Here is a 23412-nt window from a genome sequence, read left to right as displayed (position 1 = left end):
TTTTAAAAACATTGACAGTATGAGTGACAGGAATGGATCATCATTCCTTGCCTTGTCTTTTAAAAATCTGAGTGTAAATTCTGTATTTGCTGTTCCATAGCTTGATTCCATACAGCAACCTTGACTTGAGCTCACCAAAATTTATTTATTTGTTAAGACAAGAAAATAATGCAAACACTAAATTCCTCTCCCAAATCTGTGTAGCTGAAAACCATCTATTTTTCACTAACAAGTCCATAAGCCACCTTGTTTTCTCATCAGCCCATGCATGGGCATTAAGTAAGCTGACTATCAAATATGAGTATTTATGTCATAGCTGCATAGAAGCAGTTACTGGAAATGGTATTTAGGTCCAGGTTTTTTTGCAGTAACTACATCCAAGGTGAAAGTTATTGGTCCCAAGAGATTATGGCTGCAATCTTTTCCAGGATGAAATCAGGAAAGGTTGCTGAAGGAATTTGGTGAGTTGTGATTGATCAACAGAACTACAAGGCACCTCACCACCAAGTCACCTAACCAGGGAAACCAGAAACCTTTCCCAAATAACCATTCCTCAGAATGAGGCACACCAGGCTTGACAATAAGTTGTTCTTACACATCAAGTAGCTATTTTCTTCAGAACGCTGAAACTACCTGATCAGTTATTTAGTAAAAGGACTGACTAATGTGTTTACTTTATCAGATACTATGTTGGAGAATCAACTGATGTCCTCTTTGAAAAATGGTTTCACTGTGAAGATCTCGGCATTCAACTTATACCAATAATTCAAGAGTAAGCTTTTTCCTTTGTAAATTTTTTAAATAATTGAAATTATATTGTAGATCTTTGTCAGTCTGTGGCTTATGTCATTAATTTGCTATTTATGCTGCATTTTACATAGACTTGTTAATAGTTAATTGCTGCTCTATAAATTTTTAATCATGTCTTGTATGCCCCAAATTCATCAAATCAGATTTAAAAAGAAGAGAAATCAGGTATTTCACACATCCATCTGGAGCACACTTTTTTTAACCAGTAAACTGTTCACAGAACTGTGGCACACTGCTTCTAAGTGCAAAAAGAACTGAGTGAAAAATTGTCACTGACTAATGCTGGGTTATCAAGGTGAATCACTGAACTGCTTTAAGGCTTTTTTCACTCTTGCTTTAATCTAAATACTTTAAATTGATATTATTTATGCATGATCAGGACTGTGGCAAATTTGGTAGAGAGCTGCTTTCTAAGAAACATAATGTTATTAACTAATCACTTTTTAAATGGTTACTAAAGGTGAACAAGGGAAGTGTTTCGTAACATTAATCTTGTAGGACCTTCAGACAAATCCTCTATCATTAAAATAGATAAAGTCTTGCATAGATGTGATAGTATCTGAGGATAATCAGCACAAAACTTACTGGCCAGTGTTACTGCCAAGTCGTTGTTAACCTACAGAACATAACTTTTTCACTCCTATTTAAATGTTCATTATTGCAGGTTTTTCAATTCAAGGCAATATAAAACTGGAAAACCAAATCCAGGTAATACAAATTAATTTCAGAATTAGAACAGTTGCTGATTGAAGAGCAATGATTCTCACCATATAAAATAAGTATCTGTTTTTCTTTTTGGTTGTGTAAATTAAAGTTATTTTTGGGAAGCAATTCCTTTCATTACCCTGACCACAAGGAAATTCCATATAAATGATTACCAACAGTATCTTGCTTGGTCATGTGATGCCATCATAACCACTTATCAGGTAATTATGTTAATGTGAAATGCTAGTGTCTCTATCCTTACATGCCTTTCAAGCCTTATACTAACAAAAATTCACTTCTGACAGACCATAAAGTGATTTTTACAAGTAGAATTAATACTTTATACCTATTTGTACTCCTTTACCTACAGCTGTGATCTACTCTTGGGAAACCTAGATGATTTTAGTTACCATAGGGTCTGATCTGTTTAACATTTTATTTCCATGCTGTCTTGCCACAATTTTTATTTTGTCTCTGTTGTGGATAGTGATTGCAAAATTCCACCCTGGAACAGATACTCCAGTTGTAACTCCACTTAAATCTGTTGAAAAGAGACATAGAACAGAGAGAGTGACTTCTAGAAAGCAGAGTTATTAGTTTTGGCTTTGGGAGTCAGATCTCTCAAACATGATGGTGCCTTTCTGCATGGCAACAAAAGCCTCAGTTTCAAGGATATTGCTACAGCACTTTCAGTAGGAAATTTGTTTTGCTGAAATCTTGCAATCCTGCTGGCCCACAGCTTTAAATGAGCAACCAGCATATGCATGATCCATTGCTATTGATAACAAAACCATGTCCAGAATATCACCCTTACATCTTAAATAGGTACAAAAGACCACACTGTACAACCATTTGTGCACCTGCAGGAGCAGGCTCTATAGACTATTTGGAAGTGCTTTAGTTAGGTGCAGCCTGGTCAGTTCTCCTACAAGAACTACCTGGAAAGTCTCCATGACATTTCCAGGTTCTTAATTGAAACATGGAAAATCATCATAAGAGCAGCAGAAGCTGCCTGTGTAATCTCCAGGAGAGCCTGAGATTGCTTCCTGCAGAGCTCCTACACCAGTTAGCCAAATGCCACCAGCTCAGTCATTCCCACTGCTCAGCTAGGTTTGTTCTTTCAAATCTCTGTCTCATCTTTGCTGGCAACTGAGGGACATCCTGCACCAACCAAGAAATGTATGTATGGCTCAGGTCATTGCACCCAGCTATGCTACTCTTGACCTCATGACCAACTTGAATATCATCTTCCAGTCACACTCAAAACTTGAATTCCATTGCTCTTGTCACAAGAGAAATTTTAATTTCCCCTCTCCAAAAGGTTTTTGGAACCAGCTGTCCTTAATCTCCACATCAATACCTAAACATCTTAAAATTATTGTTATTAATTACTCTAAGAGAGACTCTAAGAGAGACAAAAGTTTCACTGCATGTTATTTCCACATCTGTTCCATTGATAGTCACCATTAAAAAGTCAGTCTGCCATCTCAATCAACAACAGAAAAAAGCTCTTACTGAAATCCTAAAATTGGGTTAAGCTGGTTTTTGTCTTAATATCAACGTTCTTAAAAATAGTTAACTAAAACACTGTTGCCAACATGAAGTTTAAAGAGTCTTCTGTATGTGATAGCAACCTTAAAGCCCTTGCAGTCAGAAAGTGGCAAAGCAGTCAGGAGCCCTGAATGAAAACTTTGCTGAACCAGCTTTAGGCATTGGTTCTTTCACTGACTGGGGAATGTCATTCTCAGGGAAAGGCTCCATGTTTCTATCAATAAAATAGGGTTGTCTCCAGGATCTTACTTTTATTTCTATGCACTGTCCAAATCTGTTTTAGTCTGAGCATGTCACTAGTGTTTGGGTGTTGGTTGGTTTGGTTTGTTTGGAGTTTTCTTTGCATGGAATGTGTGAGAGCTATAGTGCAGGTACTGCCTCACTGTGTCTTCATACAGTGTTTAGCAGAGGAAATATAATTTCAATTGAAGCCTCTAGATGCTGCTGTAATAAAAAAAATACCATATCATGCATAATACCCTTGTTCAATACAGGGATTTGCAGTAAGCATCCCTCACCAGGCTAAGAGTTTAAATGTCAGTAACAAATTAATAATATCAGAAACAAATTACATTAAATATTTATATTTTTGATATTTTTACAGAAGATTAGGGCTAAAGAACAAACCTGACAATCAATCAGAAGCTACAATATATCCTGACACCTTTTTTTAAACAAGTAATTCTGAGAAGCTGTTATTGAAAAATTTAGTACAGAAGCTCTTTCCTAGTAATTTACCTGGCAGGTTTGCAGCCTGGGGAACAGCTCCCTTTTTCCAATTTTCAGGTTTGACAATAACTAACTCAGCATCTCAGCGATATCTTATGCATGAGGAAAACACCCCACATTTTTAGTTACAAAAGTTTTAGTTCATAGCTCCTGTAACTCTCAATGAGACTGACAGTGTTAAAAAAAAAATATCCACAGTTTGACTGAGATAGAATTAAGCTGGTAATATGTTCACTCTGAAGGCATATCCAGTTGATATTAAAATAATGCTTTGGATTTATTCAGCTCTCATTATTTTTTTAATTTTCTTTTTTTTTCCATAAGGAGAGTTCAGCAACCAGCATGACATTTGTAACACATAACAAGCTACCACCAGTTGTCATGATGTTTCACTCAATACTATCTCAACATCATTTGAGCTGGCTTATGCAGAGGATGGAGTTTCAGCCCTTTTTTTCAGTTTCTCTTCTGAAAATCCAGGTTCACCTCAATTTAAAAGTGCCAGCTGAAGCACTCTCAGGTGCCTCTCCACATAAGCCTGAACTAGTGCCTCACCTTCTTAGAGAGAAATGGAATAAAATTGAGGAAAAACATCTTAAAAGGAATCCTGGATTGCAGCTCACTCATAAAGGAAAGCTGTAAAGAGAATCAATCAAGCTCTCCAATGTCTTTTAAAAAAATGGAAAAAAAAAGACACACACCCCAGCCCACCCCCACCCCCCCAAAAAAAAATCCCCAACCCTAAGTCCAGACCTTTTCTTGATTTATTTATGGTTTCTGGCTTAGCCAAAAGCAGGGAAAATCCCTCTGAAAGCAGGGCAATCAGAGTGTATGAAGACACAGAAGAAAAATATAATCAGAAATATATATTGCATGCAATCCCTACTTGAGGCATCCTCTCTGGAACTGTTTTGTATTTTATTACGAGACTCTTTTATTTCCATGTGCAGAAATAAAGTCTGAGAATACTCTCCCCTTTTTTATCAAAAAAGGTGAATATTTTTAGGATATAGGCTATACAGGGAACTCTCAAGATGGGCTGGTTTGGGTTACTTGTCATATTTTTTTGACATGAGGAATCATAGTTATCAAAACAAGTCTTGCTACTTTCAGTTCAATCAGCCTGAGAGCAAGATTATCCCAATGTAACAATTTCACCCCACTTTTCTAGTCAAGAGAAGACTCTAGTTCAGACAAAGACCCTCAGTTCTAATAAAGAGTGATAGCTAAGTATTCTTTGCAGCAGTAACCAGAAGCTCCAAAGCTTTAGATGCCATGCCTGAAATAATCCAGACTTCTTTTAGGAGTAATTTGATGGGAAAAAAACTGCAATAAAATTTTTTTCTACAGTTCGGTGTGTTTGAAAAGGAACCTCATGAACATTAATGGTATAGGTAGAATGTCAGGAATTTGTTTATCCAAACTACTCTACTTCTAATTATCAATGAAATTTTATTTCCCAAACAAGCTTTATGGTGATTGAACATTCAGATATGTAATGTAAAAGCCAGTCCTGTAGTGACTTCATGAGAAAAAGTTTCATTGATTTTTGGTGTATCTTGGATGATTTTCAGTCTAGATTAAGAATCTTGTTAGTACAGTTAGAATACAGTGCAGTTTTATATTTGTGATTCAGAGCAAACAAGACCTATGCAACTGAATGAGCATGAAAAAATAGGTATTTTCTTCAGTCAGTGGAGCAGGGGTTGCCAATGAGCCTAGGGCATGCTCTGTAAATGTTCTGTGGTCTCAGCAGTGCTAAAGAAATTATAAGGGTAAGTTCAGCACTATAAAAATCAGCTTCTGTGTGGTCATCTTCTGTAGCTAATCCAATGAACCTCCATAGACAATATTTGCTGCTCAGTCTTGTTTCACTGATATATAAAAAAAAAAACAGATATTTTTTCTTCTATTTTTCTTCTTCCTTTCCAGTTAACTGGCTAGTGGGCAATGTTAATTCAATTAAAACTACTTCAGAAAACTAAAAACATGCAGAAATAAAATCTGTCTGTATTTGCACTAGAGCAAGTACAAGGCCATGTTTTGAACTTCAAATAACTGTATAAACATTTGTGCCTTTCTGTTTTCAGTACATTGAAATAATTCTAAAGATACTGTCTCTGTGGTATTTTTTTCCCAAATAAGAATGCTAATTTTGAACATAAAATTTATTTGCTATGTATCTGTTTACAAAATTGACTATTTGATTCTCTTTATTCTCATCTTGAAGGACTTCCAACACACCTAAATGGATCATTCCTTCTCTTCTATAACATGGTACTCCTTTCTGCTCTGAGTACTTGTATTTAGAAAAAAACAGTATATGAGCATTTAGATATTAAGGAATATCCTATTAAGGACTAACCAATACATAGACTAAATAATTTTAAACTGCCTAGACCCATCAAAATTGTACAGTTCCCCACAAACCATCTCTGTAACTTTTATCAACAACTTGAATCTTCCCCTTTTCTCTATCATCCTCATTGCTCTCTTCTGGCAAAGATGACCATATAAACACACTATTCATCTTTAGCCTGTCATATGCAATCATTTAAGTAATATCCAAGTCATGTTGATTTCTGTCCTCAATCTGTACCCAAACTGCAAAGGATATGTAGGTGGAAGAAGAGGATAGAGCCATATAATAAAACCCTTCAATTCTTATGAGCATGTTACCTCTCACATTTCATCTATTTCCTCTCCTCTCATATTTAAATGAGGACTCCAGTCCCTAATGAGTACAGAGCTCATAATGAAAATGAGCTACTCAGACAGACCAACCTAAGTCAGCAATATTTAATGCAGAAATAAAGTAGGATCACAATGTCTGGAGTAGGGCTGCTATAATTTTCCATATGAAAACTTTACTGAGTTTTTTTAGTTCCAACCTACAGTGGATCATCCAAGACTGAGGACTGCAGGCTGCATATTCTCTGGAGCCAAAAGGTTCATTAGGCTCTCAGAGCCCAGAGCTGCTAAAGACAACACCAAAAAAAAACCCCAAGAAAGTCTTCAGGAATAAATCTGCTTCTCCCACAATATTCTCAAGTGAGCCTCCTCATAGAGGGGCAAAACATAAACTACAGGCTCTGGGAGCTCTCGTGATGCTTCACCACATGAACCAAGCCACTACTGATCTATACATACATACATACAGTGCATAATGTACACAATAAACCTATCAGGGCAATAGGAAGAAATGCCCTATAGAGCTGTTTTCCTTTCTATTCAGACTTTTGTGAAACAAATAAGAAATATTTAAGAGTTATAAAGCTCAGCAGTTTCACAGCAGGTATGTCCTCTCTAATAAAGTAGCTTCTTTCTTCCTTACATTCTTAAATGCTCCCCAGACAGCAACATCTGAAACAGAAGACTCACTAATGGAGTTTGTCTGATATTTTCACTAGTGTTTCTAAGGCTATTTAGTGGTAATAGCTCACACATGCTGTAAAAATCCTTGTCTCACCAAGAGAGTGAGGTCTCAACTCCTGTCATAATGAAGTATCCTATTCCCATTCTATGCAAACTGAAGTTACATACAAAGAGGATTAATGAAATGCCCTGAGTTATAAAAGGCAGATTCAGAAACAGAATTAAGATTCTTTATGTTAGGATTGGATGAGTGGACAGCATTTCTCAATACAATTTATAATTCTTAATTACAATAACCTAGCTAGATAATGAAAAACCTTTAAAAAATTATGGCCATAATAGTGACTTTTTTTTTTTTGTTTAATTTGTTCCTTTCCTTCTGGCTGATGACATCTCCTTTTGAAAAAGCTATATTTCTTTATTATAAAATATTTTTCAAAGCTTTTCTCAAACTTCTTAGTTTCAATTAGGAAAAAAAAAGCTTGTTCAGTTTCCAGCATAGATTTAATGACACAAAGAAAAATCTGCCTAGAAATAATTACATGGACAAGTCATAAATTAGCAGTCATGACAATTCTCAGGACATGCTACAAAAAAAGAATACATTTACACATGGAAACATATGGTTGCACCAAGTGAGTGCTGTATTTTCAACTAAATGCTTCTGCATCTATATTCCACAACAGGGAAATGAAGCAACAACCCTTAGAGTAATCAGTCACTCTCAGTGCTTTCACTCTGGATTTTTATATGGACTGGGCTAAAACCCAGATGTCTGAAATTATATCCCTCATTTCAATGGTTTTACTTGCAGTGGTATTAAAATCCTACTAGTCTCATTGACATTTCTGTTAACTTGGAAAATAAAACAGACTTTTCACAGAAATTAGGTAGGCACATATGGGAAAAACATCCTAGGGAATGTATTATTACTGGCATTGGCAATTAAATGTGAAATGCTGCAAAACTCTATCACTGGAATTATTCATTATGATATAGTATTGAAGACATGGAAATGATGATTAGAAAGTGTGCAGAAATAAATTAATACATAATTTTAAAATAATTCACAAGTAGTCTGGGCCATTTGACACTCAGTTAAAGGATGAAAAAACAAAGAGGATTCAATTACTCCACTTTGAATGATGTCTTGTGATGCTATTGGGGGAGACACCATTTGTAATGGACTGTGTCACATCCTTGCATGGAGATGGGGCACAGCATGTAGGGACAGACTGAGGCAGCACAGCACGTCAGGATGGTAGGATAATTAATAAGAATATATGGGGATTTAATGATTTGAACCTTGTTCCATCTAGAATGCTCTGTCTACAAGTGAAGGGTGACACATCACTGAAAGATACAGTTTTTTCATAAAGTCAACATGCAATTAGTTGACCTTATTTTGATATACTTCAAGTGCTTTATTGCTCTTTTCCTTTGAACAAATCTTGAAGAAATGAGAGCTATGAGAAGAGCTTGGGGATAGCAGGGCTCAGCAGAATGACATGGTTTGATTTCTTGACAGGAAAGCTCAGGACCATCACAAGGGAAGGGAAGGGAAGGGAAGGGAAGGGAAGGGAAGGGAAGGGAAGGGAAGGGAAGGGAAGGGAAGGGAAGGGAAGGGAAGGGAAGGGAAGGGAAGGGAAGGGAAGGGAAGGGAAGGGAAGGGAAGGGAAGGGAAGGGAAGGGAAGGGAAGGGAAGGGAAGGGAAGGGAAGGGAAGGGAAGGGAAGGGAAGGGAAGGGAAGGGAAGGGAAGGGAAGGGAAGGGAAGGGAAGGGAAGGGAAGGGAAGGGAAGGGAAGGGAAGGGAAGGGAAGGGAAGGGAAGGGAAGGGAAGGGAAGGGAAGGGAAGGGAAGGGAAGGGAAGGGAAGGGAAGGGAAGGGAAGGGAAGGGAAGGGAAGGGAAGGGAAGGGAAGGCTTCCAGGTTACATATGAATTAAGCAGATCAGCCACATGCTCCTGGTAGGTCACTGTCAGCCTTCTTTACCTGTTCTCTTTACTGCGTCAGAAGCACAGCACTCCCAGCAAGCTCAGACTCTTCTTTAGATAGTCTCTGCTGAGGCTGTAACTACCTGTACATTCAACTTGCTCTTTTCTCACAAGCTGTTCTCCCCTTTGCCCAGTTTAATACTCACAGTCTCACTACAGTTCAATATTGTTTAACCGAAGTCAAGTTCCTCTAAAACCTGTAATTTCCTTTCTTAAATATTTAAAAACTCATTCTGTAAACATGACATTTTTTCAGCTTAACATGATATCATCACATTGTAATTAAAATCTGAAAAAAGCTATAATCCCATAAAGAACTGTGATATAAATTTTTAATAGTAATGATCTGCAGAAATGGACTTCAGTATTGAACCTTTAAATGGATGTCTGAAAATGTAAGAAAATATTAGATTTGATGTTCCACATAGTGTTATAATACTTGGAAAAACCTACACCAGACTATTAGCTGTCTAGCTTAGAAGTGCAATTTTCTTGCATTTTGCTGGCATATTTTTACTTTTCCCATCTTTAAACATGTTGTCTCCTTGTCTCACAGTATTGCTAGAACAGAACTCCAGGAACACAGGCTTGCACTTCCTCAGATACTGAGTTGAAAGCAAATGTACAGGCTAAATAGAAATATATGCAACAATATCTAAATATAAGCCATTAGCCTGATTAGAAATACTCAGTTCCTTTAGTAGCACCAGGCTTCAACTCCAATATGTGTGGAACTGCAAGAGGTTGGATCCTCTTCATTGTAGCTTGTTAGCTCAAGTTCACAAGCATTAGGACACCTACAGCTCTTGGCATCAGGCAAGGGATCAGCATCAGGGTTAAATAAGGACTCAGCCAAGCAGTCTATTGATAATGTCACACATCTGTCACGTACCTCATCACCACAGCGCTCTCTCATTTGCTCTGCAGTAAAAGATAATCAAGTCATCATAGCAGGTCACACTAAAAGCTTAATTCCATGCAGGCACAGCTTTCAAAGGCCATTATGCTGTCACTGAGCAAGTGCCCTTAACATCAAAGATAGTATTAAGCCAATACCCCATCACAGGCTAGGGCCTGCTGATAAGACAAGTGTCAAAAAAAAAGAGCTCTGAACTGAGGAACTTAAAGTCTAAATAAAGAAAAGCCCACCTTCACTTGAAAGCAAAATAAACTGTTAGATGGTGGCTGTCTGTCACAAGCGAGAAAGGGCAGTGCAGTAAGTGCAGGATGCATTGCACTTACACTGGCCCTGAGCAGGCACAGGCCACTCTCTGCTGTTGTCTCCCATGTTTTGTCCCAGCTGATCAGGGCAACCAGAGTCAGAGATCAGCAGAAAGAGGAAAATAGCGAAATTCTCTTTATGGAGAATAACAGACAGAAGTTAAACTACAAACTTAAACTTCTTATTTCTAGATTTGTCTTGCTTCTTGGTCAAAATATAAACAAGTACTTTGGATTTCTTTTTTACCCCAAGTTCCTTGCAGCTCATGGGGAACATTCATAATTCTCCTTGCACAAAACACCACAACGCCCATCCTTGAGACTCTGCTTTTTGCTATTCATTCTCCAGCATATAAAATCTGAATTTACTTGTCAGCTTGATGCTGGAATTCTTAAACTGTGGAGAAGAAATATTCCCCAGGTTGAGCAGGATACTCACAACATCTCAGTATTTTTTGGTATCTCAGTATTTGTCTCTTATCCTACCAGCTCCCATATGCTTTTATTTCTTTAAAAGCAAACAAACAAATAAACAACCCACCACCAAAACCCCATATACCTCTCACAACCAGGACATGCATTTCAGTAGAAAGTCTACTAATGGGTAACTTTCTGGTATTCCAAAACTACAGTGAACTTTTCTGAATTCAAATGATGAGTTTTAATCTGAAAACAAAATAAACCAAAAACAACTGGTAAAGATTTCTGTTATTAATAGAACAAAATATTTTAATGTCTTTTGGAGCACCAGTTGCATCGAGTACTTTCTCATAAAATTTCTGATAAATTTTCTTTTCTTCCTCTGCTGTGTCTGAACATATATCATAATATTTTAGACCTTTGTTTCACATCAGTCCCTAGTCAAAAAAGCAATTTTTCACTCAAATCTCATTTGCACATATCCATAATTTAAGGACAAAGTGTGTTTGTGTTCCTAATTACCTCCAAAGGATGTTTGATGAACCTGTGAAAATTAAGGAAAAAACCCCAAGCAGTCATATTACAGTGAGAAAATGAAGCACCAAAACTAAATCACCAAATACCTTTACACTGCATTTTAGTGTTATCCGACAATATATAGAACATTCAAGAATAGATCATGTTAATGCTTACAAGTTCAGAAAAAGTAAATCTAATGTAAAGGCTTTCTTTTTCCTTTGGTGCTTCTTAGTTTCTCTGGACAAGTTTGCTTTTCAGTAAAAGTTGTTTAAAATATTTGATTTAAATAATGTAAAAGTAGGAAGTTTTTTTTAAAAAAACAAAAACCTGCAGAAGAAAATTTTCAAACAATAAATGTTTGAATAAATTTTGTACAATAAATTTTGCTACAGATTTCTTCAGATTACTTTCAGAATTTCCTGAAAAAGGCATTTCCAAGAGAAATTATTTTTTAAAATATAATTATTTTAATATCACAAAATCACAGCACACGTGAGGTCAAGGGACCACAGTGGGTTAGCAACTCGAACCTCCCAAAATAATGGAGAAGAAATTTGAATAGCAAAATTTTGTTTCTACAACAAAAGGGGTAGGATCCCACCCAGATTATCTGGAGATGGTTGTACCCAGTGTTTATTGAGATCCTATGAGCAGAAACAGCATCTTCAGTACACTGCATACACTGACCCTCCCACTGTTGTTCCAAGGCTGCATACAAAATGGTCTTCAATGAAAAACTGAAATATTACATTCAAAACACTGCAGAGCAGGGAAATTCAGCATTAGAACAGAACCAAAAGAATACTGCATAATGAATACACTAATACTTAAAAAAAGAGCTGTTCTATTCCTAGCACTGAGACCAAGATTTGGCTGCAGGTTTATTACCACAATACATTTGGGACCAAACCATCCAGGGAGTGTTCCCAGCATCTGGTTGGCATTACTGCTTGAAATTACTCAATGGGTGTTCTCCCATGGTATCTCAGAACAAACTACACAGAATCACCAAGGCAATTGCTCTGTCTCTGCACTTCCCTGTGAGCTGCTAAATAACTAAAGCTCATTTCATATACCAGCAACATGCAGCATGAATTTTGCCAGCTATATGGCAATTAGTCCTCCAGCTATTTTAAATCAAATTATTTAGGAAGGAGAATTACTGGAAATTAAATTGAGCTACCAAAACCAAAGCCATGACATGCTCCAAGAACTCCACAAAAAATGCGTTGTATTAAATTTTAAGTTGTACTACTCTGTTTGATTCACTGTGGCCAGTGTATTTAAAAAACTAGGGGAGAAGAAGCATAAAGGAGAAGAAACATAGAAGCCAGTGCTAACTATGTGAGAGATGTAGAATAACCTTGTTCTATAGACCCAAGTCCTCTTTTAGAGGGATATGATGTGAGCAAAGGCTCAGAGATGACACATCATCATATTTTACAAGAGCAAAAGGTGGTCTGAAAGAGAATGAGGACTATGTCAGGAAGAACTAGGTAGGATATTGCACACTGTTTGAATGCACATTCTGACATCTTTGTAGTCACTCCATCAAGACTCACAAATAACATATGCAGCTTGCAATCTCAAAAAGTCCTGATAATGACCATAACACTGCTAATCATTAAAACTGTTGGCTAGATAGTGTCTGTAAATTGATCCCTCAATTAAAATGTTTGCAAAGACCAAGGGAAGCAAGGTCTGTCACTGATAGCCCTCTGCCTTGCTTACAGATGAACTCCTGAAAGAAACACCTTTCCCACTGAATTCCACTTCTGTAATGGAGCCATTTTCCTTCTCAAGCTGGTTAAATGACCATCGTGGTGAAATAAAACAGAAAAAGTCCTTGAGTATGTTTGGAGATAACTTTGAAACAGAGGTAAGGGGGTATCATTTCTCTATTAAAAAAAGAGATATTTTTAAATTTACAGATTATTGGTGCCTACTGCTCAGAATGAATGAATCCAGGCTTGGGATCAATATACAGTCAGTAGACAAAGTTATGCACCCCTGTCTTTTGTCCATTGATTTGATTGGCTTAGGGCAGGGGCTTTTTTCTTTTCATTACTTCCATGTCCAGAATCAACCTGAACTGCATTTCTGTTCATTTCCTTTGGGAGTAAAACAGTTCATTTATTCCCCAGTCCCTCTCTCCATATTTCCCAAATCAGAAGCACGAGTGTGCTGCCAATCAAGCTTCTTTATGTGTTTGAGCAGCATTCGTGGTCCAAGTCTAATCTGGGTGTGTAAACACTTTTTTTTTTCCTCCCCTTCCATCTATGTAAAGTGGAAACAAGAAAAACTGGACAGCAACCAGAGAGCCTGGGCTGCCCTAAAACATTCCACTTCACAGTTTTGTCAAACACAGCCTAGTTTGGGTGTAAATGAAGCTGTCAACATTTGGTATCTGTGCTGTACACGTGATGTTTACAAAACATATTCTTCCCCAGAATTACTTGGAGTCACACTCCAAAGAACCCAATACAGCTGACAGCAAAGTGACAGAGTGTGGGAATGTCAGGAAGAACACAGAGGGGATAGAAAATGACAAAGATTAAGTCCTGTCTGCAGCATTTTTAATGTTAATGGAAGAAGCCTTTCTACTTCAATGGGCTCTTGACAGGGCCCAGAGTTCATGAGGAGGAAGTGCTTGTTCCAGGAACAGAAGCAGGAAACATATAGATGCAAAGCTGAGAGTGGGAGGAGGCAGGAGGAGTAGATAAGCAAGGATGCAGAGGAGCATAAGGAGTGGCAGGTGTGACCAGCTCCCTTTTTATCAGTAGGAATCAATATGAGAAAACCAAACATAGTGTGAATTTTAATGTCTGTAAAAATAATGTCATCTTCTATGAATATTCTCCTCTAAAAATAGAATGTTTTAAATGCTGTTGGGAGACAAATATGGACACTTTGGTCATTTGGATGAAACCATTACTTTTTTTTTTAGGCTATAGCTTATGGACCAGGAACAACTGATAAAAGTAAAAAGGATTCAGATATCTGGATATGGCAGCTGGTATGTGGCAATTCACACTTGTTAACTGATGAGTTCATGTTTAAGTTCAGACTGAACAGTAGTAAAGCCTTCTAGCAACAGAAACTGGAATGATTCCCTTCCTTCTCACAGAAAAGATCACCAATAGGCACCACCTTTCAGCTTTAAACTGTAATGAAAAATAACTGTAAAGTGCTGCCAGAATAAAAATAGCCTCTCTTTCCTCCTCATGTACGTTGATGACAGAGATACTGGCATCCATCCTCGTTGGGAATTTTAATGCACACTACCTAGGCTATATCCTGTAAATATATGAGCTCAAGCAATAAAGCAACATCACCTCTTATAGTTCTGCCTTGAAACATTTGCCCTCATCCTGAAGTCAAACTGGAATCACGTAGAATAAGCTAATAAATAAGTCTGAAAACTTGCTTATATTCACTCAGAATTGCAGGTGATCCAGCTGTCCTTCATTCAACTTGCTTCTAGAATGCATTTGCAACCCAAAGAAAAGCTAATTTTTGCTTACACAAGTCAGGCTAGCTCGGGAGGCAGATATTTCTATTAGTTCCTCTTCTGTTGAAATTCACAGGGACTATCAAATGCTAATTAAAGAAATCATAATCTTGAAGGACATTTGTTTACACTGCAGCTTACATCAGCCTGTGGAATCAAGACCTTGTGGCTGGCAAGAACCTGTCTCCCCTGCCTGACAAGATAATAACCAGTGCATTCCAATATGGAGCGACTCAGCAATTTCAGTCAACCCCCTGCCGACTTGTGAATTGCTCCTCAAGACTTAAAAAGCTATGAAGAATCAGAAAAGTAGGACAGGAGCTTAAACTACTCCAGAAGATTGTCTCTGTAATTTCTGGAGTTGTACCAACTTGTAGGCTGCTAGCTTAGATTGGTGGCAATGTACCCCAAGAATCAGGCCATGGGTTGCTGCTTTATGATAGTTCATTTTTTATGAACAAAGAAACATTTTTATTGATGATAATAGTGTTAGACAGACAAGATCAACTGAATATTTTTTAGCTAGACCTCATGAAAAAGAACAGGTTTGAGGTGTTCTTTCAGTAGGACTGATTTCTGTACATGCAGCATTTTCTTTCTGCTGGGGACAGGACATGGAAAACTAAAAGCCTTCTTTCCTTTCAGGAGGGCACATCGACTGTTGCCATGGATGGTAAAACCCTGACTCTCTCTGCTGGTGACAGCCTGCTTGTCCGTGCCCAGTCTGTGTGAGTAGAGATGAGCAGGGGCTCAGAGGGTGATCCCCCAGCTTCCAGCCACATAAATTCTGTGTATTCAGTGCACACTGTGTTGGGCATCACTGGGGCAGAAACACAGCATCTGTGAATGCAGGATTTGTAATAGCCTGTTATTTCTTGGGGCAAAAGTGTTTTCAGGAGGAAAAGCCAGATATTCATTCTAGTTCACCTCTTATGATAAAAGCTGGAGAGAAAAAAGAAAAAAGAAGGGGGAAAAAGGAAGGCAAAAAGGGGGGGAAAAAGGAAGGCAAAAAGGGGGGGAAAAAGGAAGGCAAAAAGGGGGGGAAAAAGGAAGGCAAAAAGGGGGGGAAAAAGGAAGGCAAAAAGGGGGGGAAAAAGGAAGGCAAAAAGGGGGGGAAAAAGGAAGGCAAAAAGGGGGGGAAAAAGGAAGGCAAAAAGGGGGGGAAAAAGGAAGGCAAAAAGGGGGGGAAAAAGGAAGGCAAAAAGGGGGGGAAAAAGGAAGGCAAAAAGGGGGGGAAAAAGGAAGGCAAAAAGGGGGGGAAAAAGGAAGGCAAAAAGGGGGGGAAAAAGGAAGGCAAAAAGGGGGGGAAAAAGGAAGGCAAAAAGGGGGGGAAAAAGGAAGGCAAAAAGGGGGGGAAAAAGGAAGGCAAAAAGGGGGGGAAAAAAGGAAGGCAAAAAGGGGGGGAAAAAGGAAGGCAAAAAGGGGGGGAAAAAGGAAGGCAAAAAGGGGGGGAAAAAGGAAGGCAAAAAGGGGGGGGAAAAGGAAGGCAAAAAGGGGGGGGAAAAGGAAGGCAAAAAGGGGGGGGAAAAGGAAGGCAAAAAGGGGGGGGAAAAGGAAGGCAAAAAGGGGGGGAAAAAGGAAGGCAAAAAGGGGGGGGAAAAGGAAGGCAAAAAGGGGGGGGAAAAGGAAGGCAAAAAGGGGGGGGAAAAGGAAGGCAAAAAGGGGGGGGAAAAGGAAGGCAAAAAGGGGGGGAAAAAGGAAGGCAAAAAGGGGGGGAAAAAGGAAGGCAAAAAGGGGGGGAAAAAGGAAGGCAAAAAGGGGGGGAAAAAGGAAGGCAAAAAGGGGGGGGAAAAGGAAGGCAAAAAGGGGGGGGAAAGGAAGGCAAAAAGGGGGGGGAAAGGAAGGCAAAAAGGGGGGGGAAAGGAAGGCAAAAAGGGGGGGGAAAGGAAGGCAAAAAGGGGGGGGAAAGGAAGGCAAAAAGGGGGGGAAAAGGAAGGCAAAAAGGGGGGGAAAAGGAAGGCAAAAAGGGGGGAAAAAGGAAGGCAAAAAGGGGGGAAAAAGGAAGGCAAAAAGGGGGGAAAAAGGAAGGCAAAAAGGGGGGGGAAAAGGAAGGCAAAAAGGGGGGGAAAAGGAAGGCAAAAAGGGGGGGAAAAGGAAGGCAAAAAGGGGGGGAAAAGGAAGGCAAAAAGGGGGGGAAAAGGAAGGCAAAAAGGGGGGGGAAAAGGAAGGCAAAAAGGGGGGGGAAAAGGAAGGCAAAAAGGGGAGGGAAAAAGACCCTGTATAAAGATATATGTCCTGAAACTACCCACAGGCACTCAACTCACAGCAGTTGCTAGAAGCATCAGAACAGGCTTAATCAACATCAATGCAGGAAGATTTGGGGTTCAGGCTAAGAACACAGCTCCCTTCCTGGAGTAGGATATATACAGCTGTTTGATAACCTTGAAACATGTGATACACTTAAAGGAAAATAGCTTCCAGAATGGAAAGGAAGCTATAGAGCATGGCTGAAGCTGATCAAGTGCCTGCTCCTCCTTTTCAGTATCATCCATGTTTCATTTGTTGGTTTGAGTCTGTGATTTCCGTCTATACACATTGCATCTTCTCTCTTTCAATTCTTCCAGGTACTGCTGGAAAAGAGCAGAAGATTGTGGTGCTCTCTGCATCGCTCAGGATCCAAAACGCAAGCAGCCTTATAAATAACTCCTGTGTCACTTGGCTTTCAGGATTACCAAGTTTTAACCTACCTACCTTAATTATATTCTACTCAGAATGCCTGGAAATTTGAATACTCTAACAAAATGATTAAGTGGAGTCAAGTGCTGTGCCCAATTAAATTTTTTTCCCCAAGTAGTTTAAAGTTTTAGCAAAACATGTAATCAGTATTTTTTTAAGATCTAGTGTTTTGATTTTATCTGAAAGGAAAATGACAACATATCCAAGTAGCAGGATTACTTATATAGTAATACCTGATACTATCTAGATTAAACTAGATTCCTTTGAAAGGCAAGTCTCTGCCACAAGATGTAGAAAAGGAGATGGGACAGATAGTGTTACACTTCTTAGGTAACAGGCTGGATGCTGTGTGCATGCTACACTGAACATAGCCCTGCAATGGGACTAAACAGGAGCGCCTGGGTCATGGGTGTGCTCCTGTGCAGCAGAATATTCAAGTCAAATTCACCTTTAGAGGTATGTTAAGGGACAAGAAAGCAGAAAAATTATTATAATCAGTTTCTATTAACAGCTACTTCTTTTTGAACAATGAAGTTTCTGGCAGAAATAATAAATGTCAAATTATATTTTGCTGCTTTTATTCCAAGAACTCTGCAGAAGAGTTTTTGTCTTGGTTTTAGTTAATTGTTCTTCACATTGTCATCAGAAAACAGGTTGCTTAGATACCTGCAGGTATTATCAATTAAATATTTGAGATAGCAAAAGTTTCTGATTCCTGATTTTTTTTATTTCTAATTAAGTTCAGAAAAATATTTGTTTCATCTATCACCTATAAACCTCATTAAACTGAGATTTCATATGTGTTTTATTGTTCATTCATCTCATGAGAAAGAGATGTGTTCATTCATCTCATGCCTTGGCTTTAATCTATAACTTGTATTTAACATCAGCAGCTTTTCTAGCAAAGCATACAGCAGAACTTTCCTTCATCCTCCTGATAACAGGGGCCCTAACTTGCAAAACTGAACCCAGTCCTTAAGGGTGTTATAGGTGTGAGCTGCCACACACAAAAATGGAACAAGGGATTAATATTTTCTGATTACCATTGGTACTGGTGTGTTTATGTGTCTGCAGAATAGACAGCTTGAGTGAACATCTGTGATTGAGGGATCTAGGGCACCAAAGTGTTATATTTTTAGTCCAGCAGTTACAGGGTAATCATAGAAATATTGCACACTGAATGATAAGTGAGTAAAACACAGCAACATGTAGAACAAAATCCAGAATAACCAGCAGCTCTTCATCCACCCAGAGCCATGGAACTTTCAGAACAAAAGTTAAGGCATCTCCAGATTAGGTACCTCCCATGATATCCACTCAAACCATACATATGATGCCTTTTATAACTTGTGCTTGAACACCTAAATTCTGTCCAAGTCACACACTAGGTGCAAGACCAGGAGTGCTAAACCAGAGCTCCATCATCCTCAGTTTTGCCACAGCCCATGATCAGAAACCAGGACTTAGTAGGTCATCAATTTATTTCTATTGAGGAGCTCCTGTCTTCTAAGAACTAGGTAAGAAGTGTTAAGGCCCATAAGTATGGAAAAAAAATCAGGATCAAAACAGTAGCAGATGATTTATAAAAACAGTGAAACACCAAGTACCAAGAGAAAAGAATTTTGTTTTCTAGATATATTATCTTTTGAGAATTATTTCTGTTGTTTTGGTTTCCAATTTCCTTCCCCTTCCCCTCTCTCTCTTTCATTCAATAGTTATTTATGGCCAGAGCACAAATGAGAGCACAGAGAGTACTTGTCATTTACTCCTTCCAAGGTGCTTAACCACTGTGATTCAACTGTGAAACCTGCAACTTCCCTTTTCCTATGTTTACAAATAGTTCCAAAGGGCTTCTGGGCATGTAGTGAATAATTTTCAAGTGCTTTGCTCTTCCTCCATAATGTATCTGTTCTAAACTGCCCCAACTATGGTACATTCATATTTAGATGCACCCATGCTACTCGTCTCAGGAGGAAGTTTGCCTTCTGCAAATGCAAATCCAGTTCCTGGAGCCCTCTTAGCTGCTCTTTCTGTGTATGTGCAGTCAGCTGAGCAGATGCTTCAGCATCCAGGTCTGGAGACTCCAGTGCTGGTCTTGCCTCAGAGAAGGACTTCAGGCTAAAGTCAGTGGCAAAGTTAGGCATGTTGTTTGCAGAGTACCCTAATGCACCGCTCCTGACATTGTGCTTGTTCATGCTTGTCCATGAAACACACCTGGCAAAACCATGTCCTACAGAATCACTGAGGTTCAAGAAGGCCTCCAAGACTGTCAGATCCAACCTTTGATGGAACACCAGCTTGTCAGCTGGAACTAAGTACCAGATCCAGTCATTTCTTGAACACCCCTAGGAATGGTGACTCCACCACCTCACTCAACAGTCCATTCCAACGTTTAACAAAGCTTTCTGTGAAGAAATTATTCCTTATGTCCAACCTGATTCTCCCCTAGAACACCCTGAGACTTTTCCTCTCATATTGTTTGCCTGGGAGAAGAGGCCCACCCTCACCTCACTAGACCCTACTTTTAGGTAATGGTGGAGCACAATAAGGTCTCCCTGGTGTGGTGGTGTGAGGTCCCCAGGATGAGGTGAGAGATGAGAATTTGACTCCATGTTCTCAGAAGGCTGATATAGTATTTTATGATATTATATTAAAAGAAATTATATACTAAAACTATACTGAAGAAAGAGAAAGGATCCATCAGAAGGCTAGAAAAGAATGAATTGTAAAAACCTGTGACTGACTCAGTCTGACACAGCTGGCTGTGATTGTTCATCCAAACATGTGAATTGTTTTTAATTAATGGCCAATCTCCAGAACACATTCCAGAGGACTGTGAATGGAGAAAAACGTGGAGAAGCTGAGGCTTCTCATCTTCTCAGGAGAAGAAATCCTGGCAAAGGGATTTTTCAGAAAATATCATGGTGACACCCTGGTCTTTTCTCCAGGCTAAACATCCCCGGGCACTCCTCATGTGCCTTAGACAAGACACATTTCATATGATTTACGCACACATGACTGCCTTTCTTTACAGCTCTTTTTATACCTGGTACACCTGCACCCTGGTTTGGATGCTCACTTTCTATCTAAATCAGACAGATATTGGGACACCTGATACTTAGCAAACTTGGTACATTTTGACAGGATTGTGCTAACCTTATTAGCTCAGTATTGCACAGACAGACCATCTGCTGTTTGATGCTTCCGCAAGACTCAAAAGTAAAACCTTTATACAAATAAATATTCTAAGCATTATTAAAATAAAATCTACACAGATACAAGGCTATACCTGCACCATTTTTGATAAATTATTAAACACATCCAGCATTGTCCAGAATCACAAGCTTGAGGTGATTTGAAAGCTTAGAGATACACACAAAGAAGTTTGAATCCACCTAGAAGCATCCACAGTTATTCCAAGGCAGAATCTCACCTATCCTAGAGGTCAGCAGGAGTTTTCCCTTTCACTTCATATGGGAAAAAGTGATGCAGCCTTACCCTGCCAGCTATTGATTAAAGCAGCAAGGCTTTCCCTGGGCTTTTTCAGTGCCTTCAGAATGTTTAACCCCAAGGAGATCACAGGTAAACCTTTTAAAGAGAAAGCTCAACCACTTGTTTTTAGCTATAGATGTATTTTGATTTATATTTATAGCATTTAAATCAAATAAAGAGTGATGTAAGCATTATTACAGTACTTCATATTGAGCAAGGAACTTACAGTCAGTCTTCCATTCAAATTAGCAATATAGATTAAAATACTTGAAGTAATTAATGTTTCCTATTACTCCTAGGCTAGGCAGGCTTGATCTTATAGGGTACTTAGGTTCTTATTTTGAGCTATACTAACTTACATGAATGATGGAAATAAATTGGTATGTCTCACTGCATTCCTCCTAACTATGGTCTCATATTCCAACACTTAAAAATAGTTGATTAGCAAGGTTACATGATTAATGATATGTGATTACCATCATCACCCATTCATAATAAATAGTATTGCTTGAAGTAACTTAAAAATTAAATAATCCTGGTACAGCAAATAAAGCTTCAGCCTTCACCTGCCCTTTCTTGAAAAAAAACCTACAAAAAGCAAGTTCATGAAAAATATGTATGTTTATGGTTATGAGAGAACTAGAAGAGAGTTACCCACACAGCTCATGTAGTAAACATATCTGAGATCAACAGAAGAGCATAAGATTGTCCAATTAAAAAATTCAAAACCAAAATAATCCACAGAAAAATTAAGACATGATAATGATTCAATGTTATCTACATTTGAGCTTGCAATAGATAAACTGACAGCTTGTAAAAGTCAATAGAGGAACCCTGCTTCCTCTACTTTTAGATGTTGCTTGTTTATTTGAGTGAACACTACCAGAGGCATAAAACTGACGAGGTGGATCAGGAAACTGGTAAAAGCAGGACTGTTGTAGTAAAGTTTTTCCTCAGACCCACACAGTATTTACCTGCAAATCAATCTCCTCTTACTACATGAAGATAACAAATGCTTTCATTCTGTTGTTAAAAACATTAATTGTACTGATTTCAGTTCACCAGTCACATCTAATAGAACAGATGCAGAGAAAGCAATCCTCCCACCATCATTGCATATAAGTAAAGGAAAAAAATACTTAAGCTATTTTAAAAATTCCTACATAACCACCTTGTTTGTTCATATTGGAGACATTTTAAGGCTTTGGAGTGTTTTTATTTAGTTTCTTTTCAGTTAACGAGCCAGATGCACCTGAATGAACACTTCAGACTCATGAAGGTCATCACCTCCTGCTGTGTTTCTTTTTCAATACACAAGTATTGTAGAGCTACTCTTCAGTATCAAAGGATGCAGAATAACACCTGATTGGACCCACAGTAAAACTGTTGATTTTTAAAGTAATAATAAGGAGAAAAATTTAATATCCACCTCTCAGCTCAAAGTACCTGATCTACAGGTCTTAGCACTGTCTGGTACAGAAAGATCTATGCTGGATCAAATCAAAAATATTTTCAGTCGTTGTCCAAAAATTGTAGAAGTGAATAAAAAATCTTCCTTGAAATGTTACTGGAATTTTGATGGAAGCTTGACATCTAGAGTGATGTTTACACACACAGAGTCAGACAGTTTGTATTACAAAAATAAGCCCTTGAATTGTGACATCTTTAGGGAAATCATCTCCCCTTTTTGAGATCTGCAAATGATAAAACAATTCTTTCTAAATCATTGTTGCTCCAGGTTAAATATATCTCCAGGATCTCTGGCCTGCTAATTCAGTGGGAATTGCATGAGGACCACATACTCAAAGATTTGAACACTGCTTTGTGTTTTTACAGTTGTTAAATAGGTACATGTACATGGCTAAATATAGTGCTAAATAAATTCTGTTCATGGTTTTGGAGATAAATTACACTGAAATTGAAGCAAAACTGTTCAGGTTCTAAAAACACTTCATTATACAATCTCATAAGCTCCAGAGAAAGAAGTCATGACTATGACAAAGTAAACTAAGGATAAGCACTTTTGAAAATTCAGTGAGGAATTTGAGTACATCTTTAGTACAGCAGAGAAAAATAGGACTTCTGAAGTGCTATACAACTAGAGCAAAAATAAAATTTTATCACGTTTTAATGCTTCTCCTCTTGAAGAAAAAAATCCTAGCGTGCTTAGAATGCAAAACCAAAGCACACATCCAAAGATGATGGAGTTTGTAAAGTTCTGCTTTACAAACTCTCAGCACAGGCAAACTTTTCTAGACAATGAGTTGTCCATACATTCAAACCATGCACTTGATAGTTTGAAGATAAATTTGACAATCCAATTGTGTAAAGCAACTAAACACATGCCAATTTGTAGAACTGAAGCATGAAAGTTTCAGTATGCAAGTCCCAAATGCCACAGGGGTTTGAC

At 38.3% G+C, this 23412-nt stretch overlaps 1 protein-coding gene across 2 annotated transcripts in view; it reads left to right on the top strand.

Annotated features, from left to right (window-relative positions):
* HAAO (3-hydroxyanthranilate 3,4-dioxygenase) overlaps window positions 1-18309 on the top strand; it is a 34826-nt gene extending 16517 nt beyond the window's left edge. Inside the window, exons 5-10 of one of the 2 annotated variants that reach the window (XM_059469545.1) lie at window positions 683-772; window positions 1475-1518; window positions 13057-13202; window positions 14271-14339; window positions 15480-15562; window positions 17399-18309. In XM_059469545.1, coding sequence (XP_059325528.1) covers window positions 683-772; window positions 1475-1518; window positions 13057-13202; window positions 14271-14339; window positions 15480-15562; window positions 17399-17477 — 511 coding nt within the window. In that variant the 3' untranslated portion in view covers window positions 17478-18309. The remainder of the gene's footprint in view (window positions 1-682; window positions 773-1474; window positions 1519-13056; window positions 13203-14270; window positions 14340-15479; window positions 15563-17398) is intronic. The other variant, XM_059469546.1, reaches the window with a different exon arrangement.
* Window positions 18310-23412: the final 5103 nt, after the last annotated feature.

This window comes from Ammospiza nelsoni, chromosome 3, assembly GCF_027579445.1.
Source record: "Ammospiza nelsoni isolate bAmmNel1 chromosome 3, bAmmNel1.pri, whole genome shotgun sequence".
Classification (NCBI taxonomy): domain Eukaryota; kingdom Metazoa; phylum Chordata; class Aves; order Passeriformes; family Passerellidae; genus Ammospiza; species Ammospiza nelsoni.
This window is presented reverse-complemented; position numbering and strand designations above follow the sequence as displayed.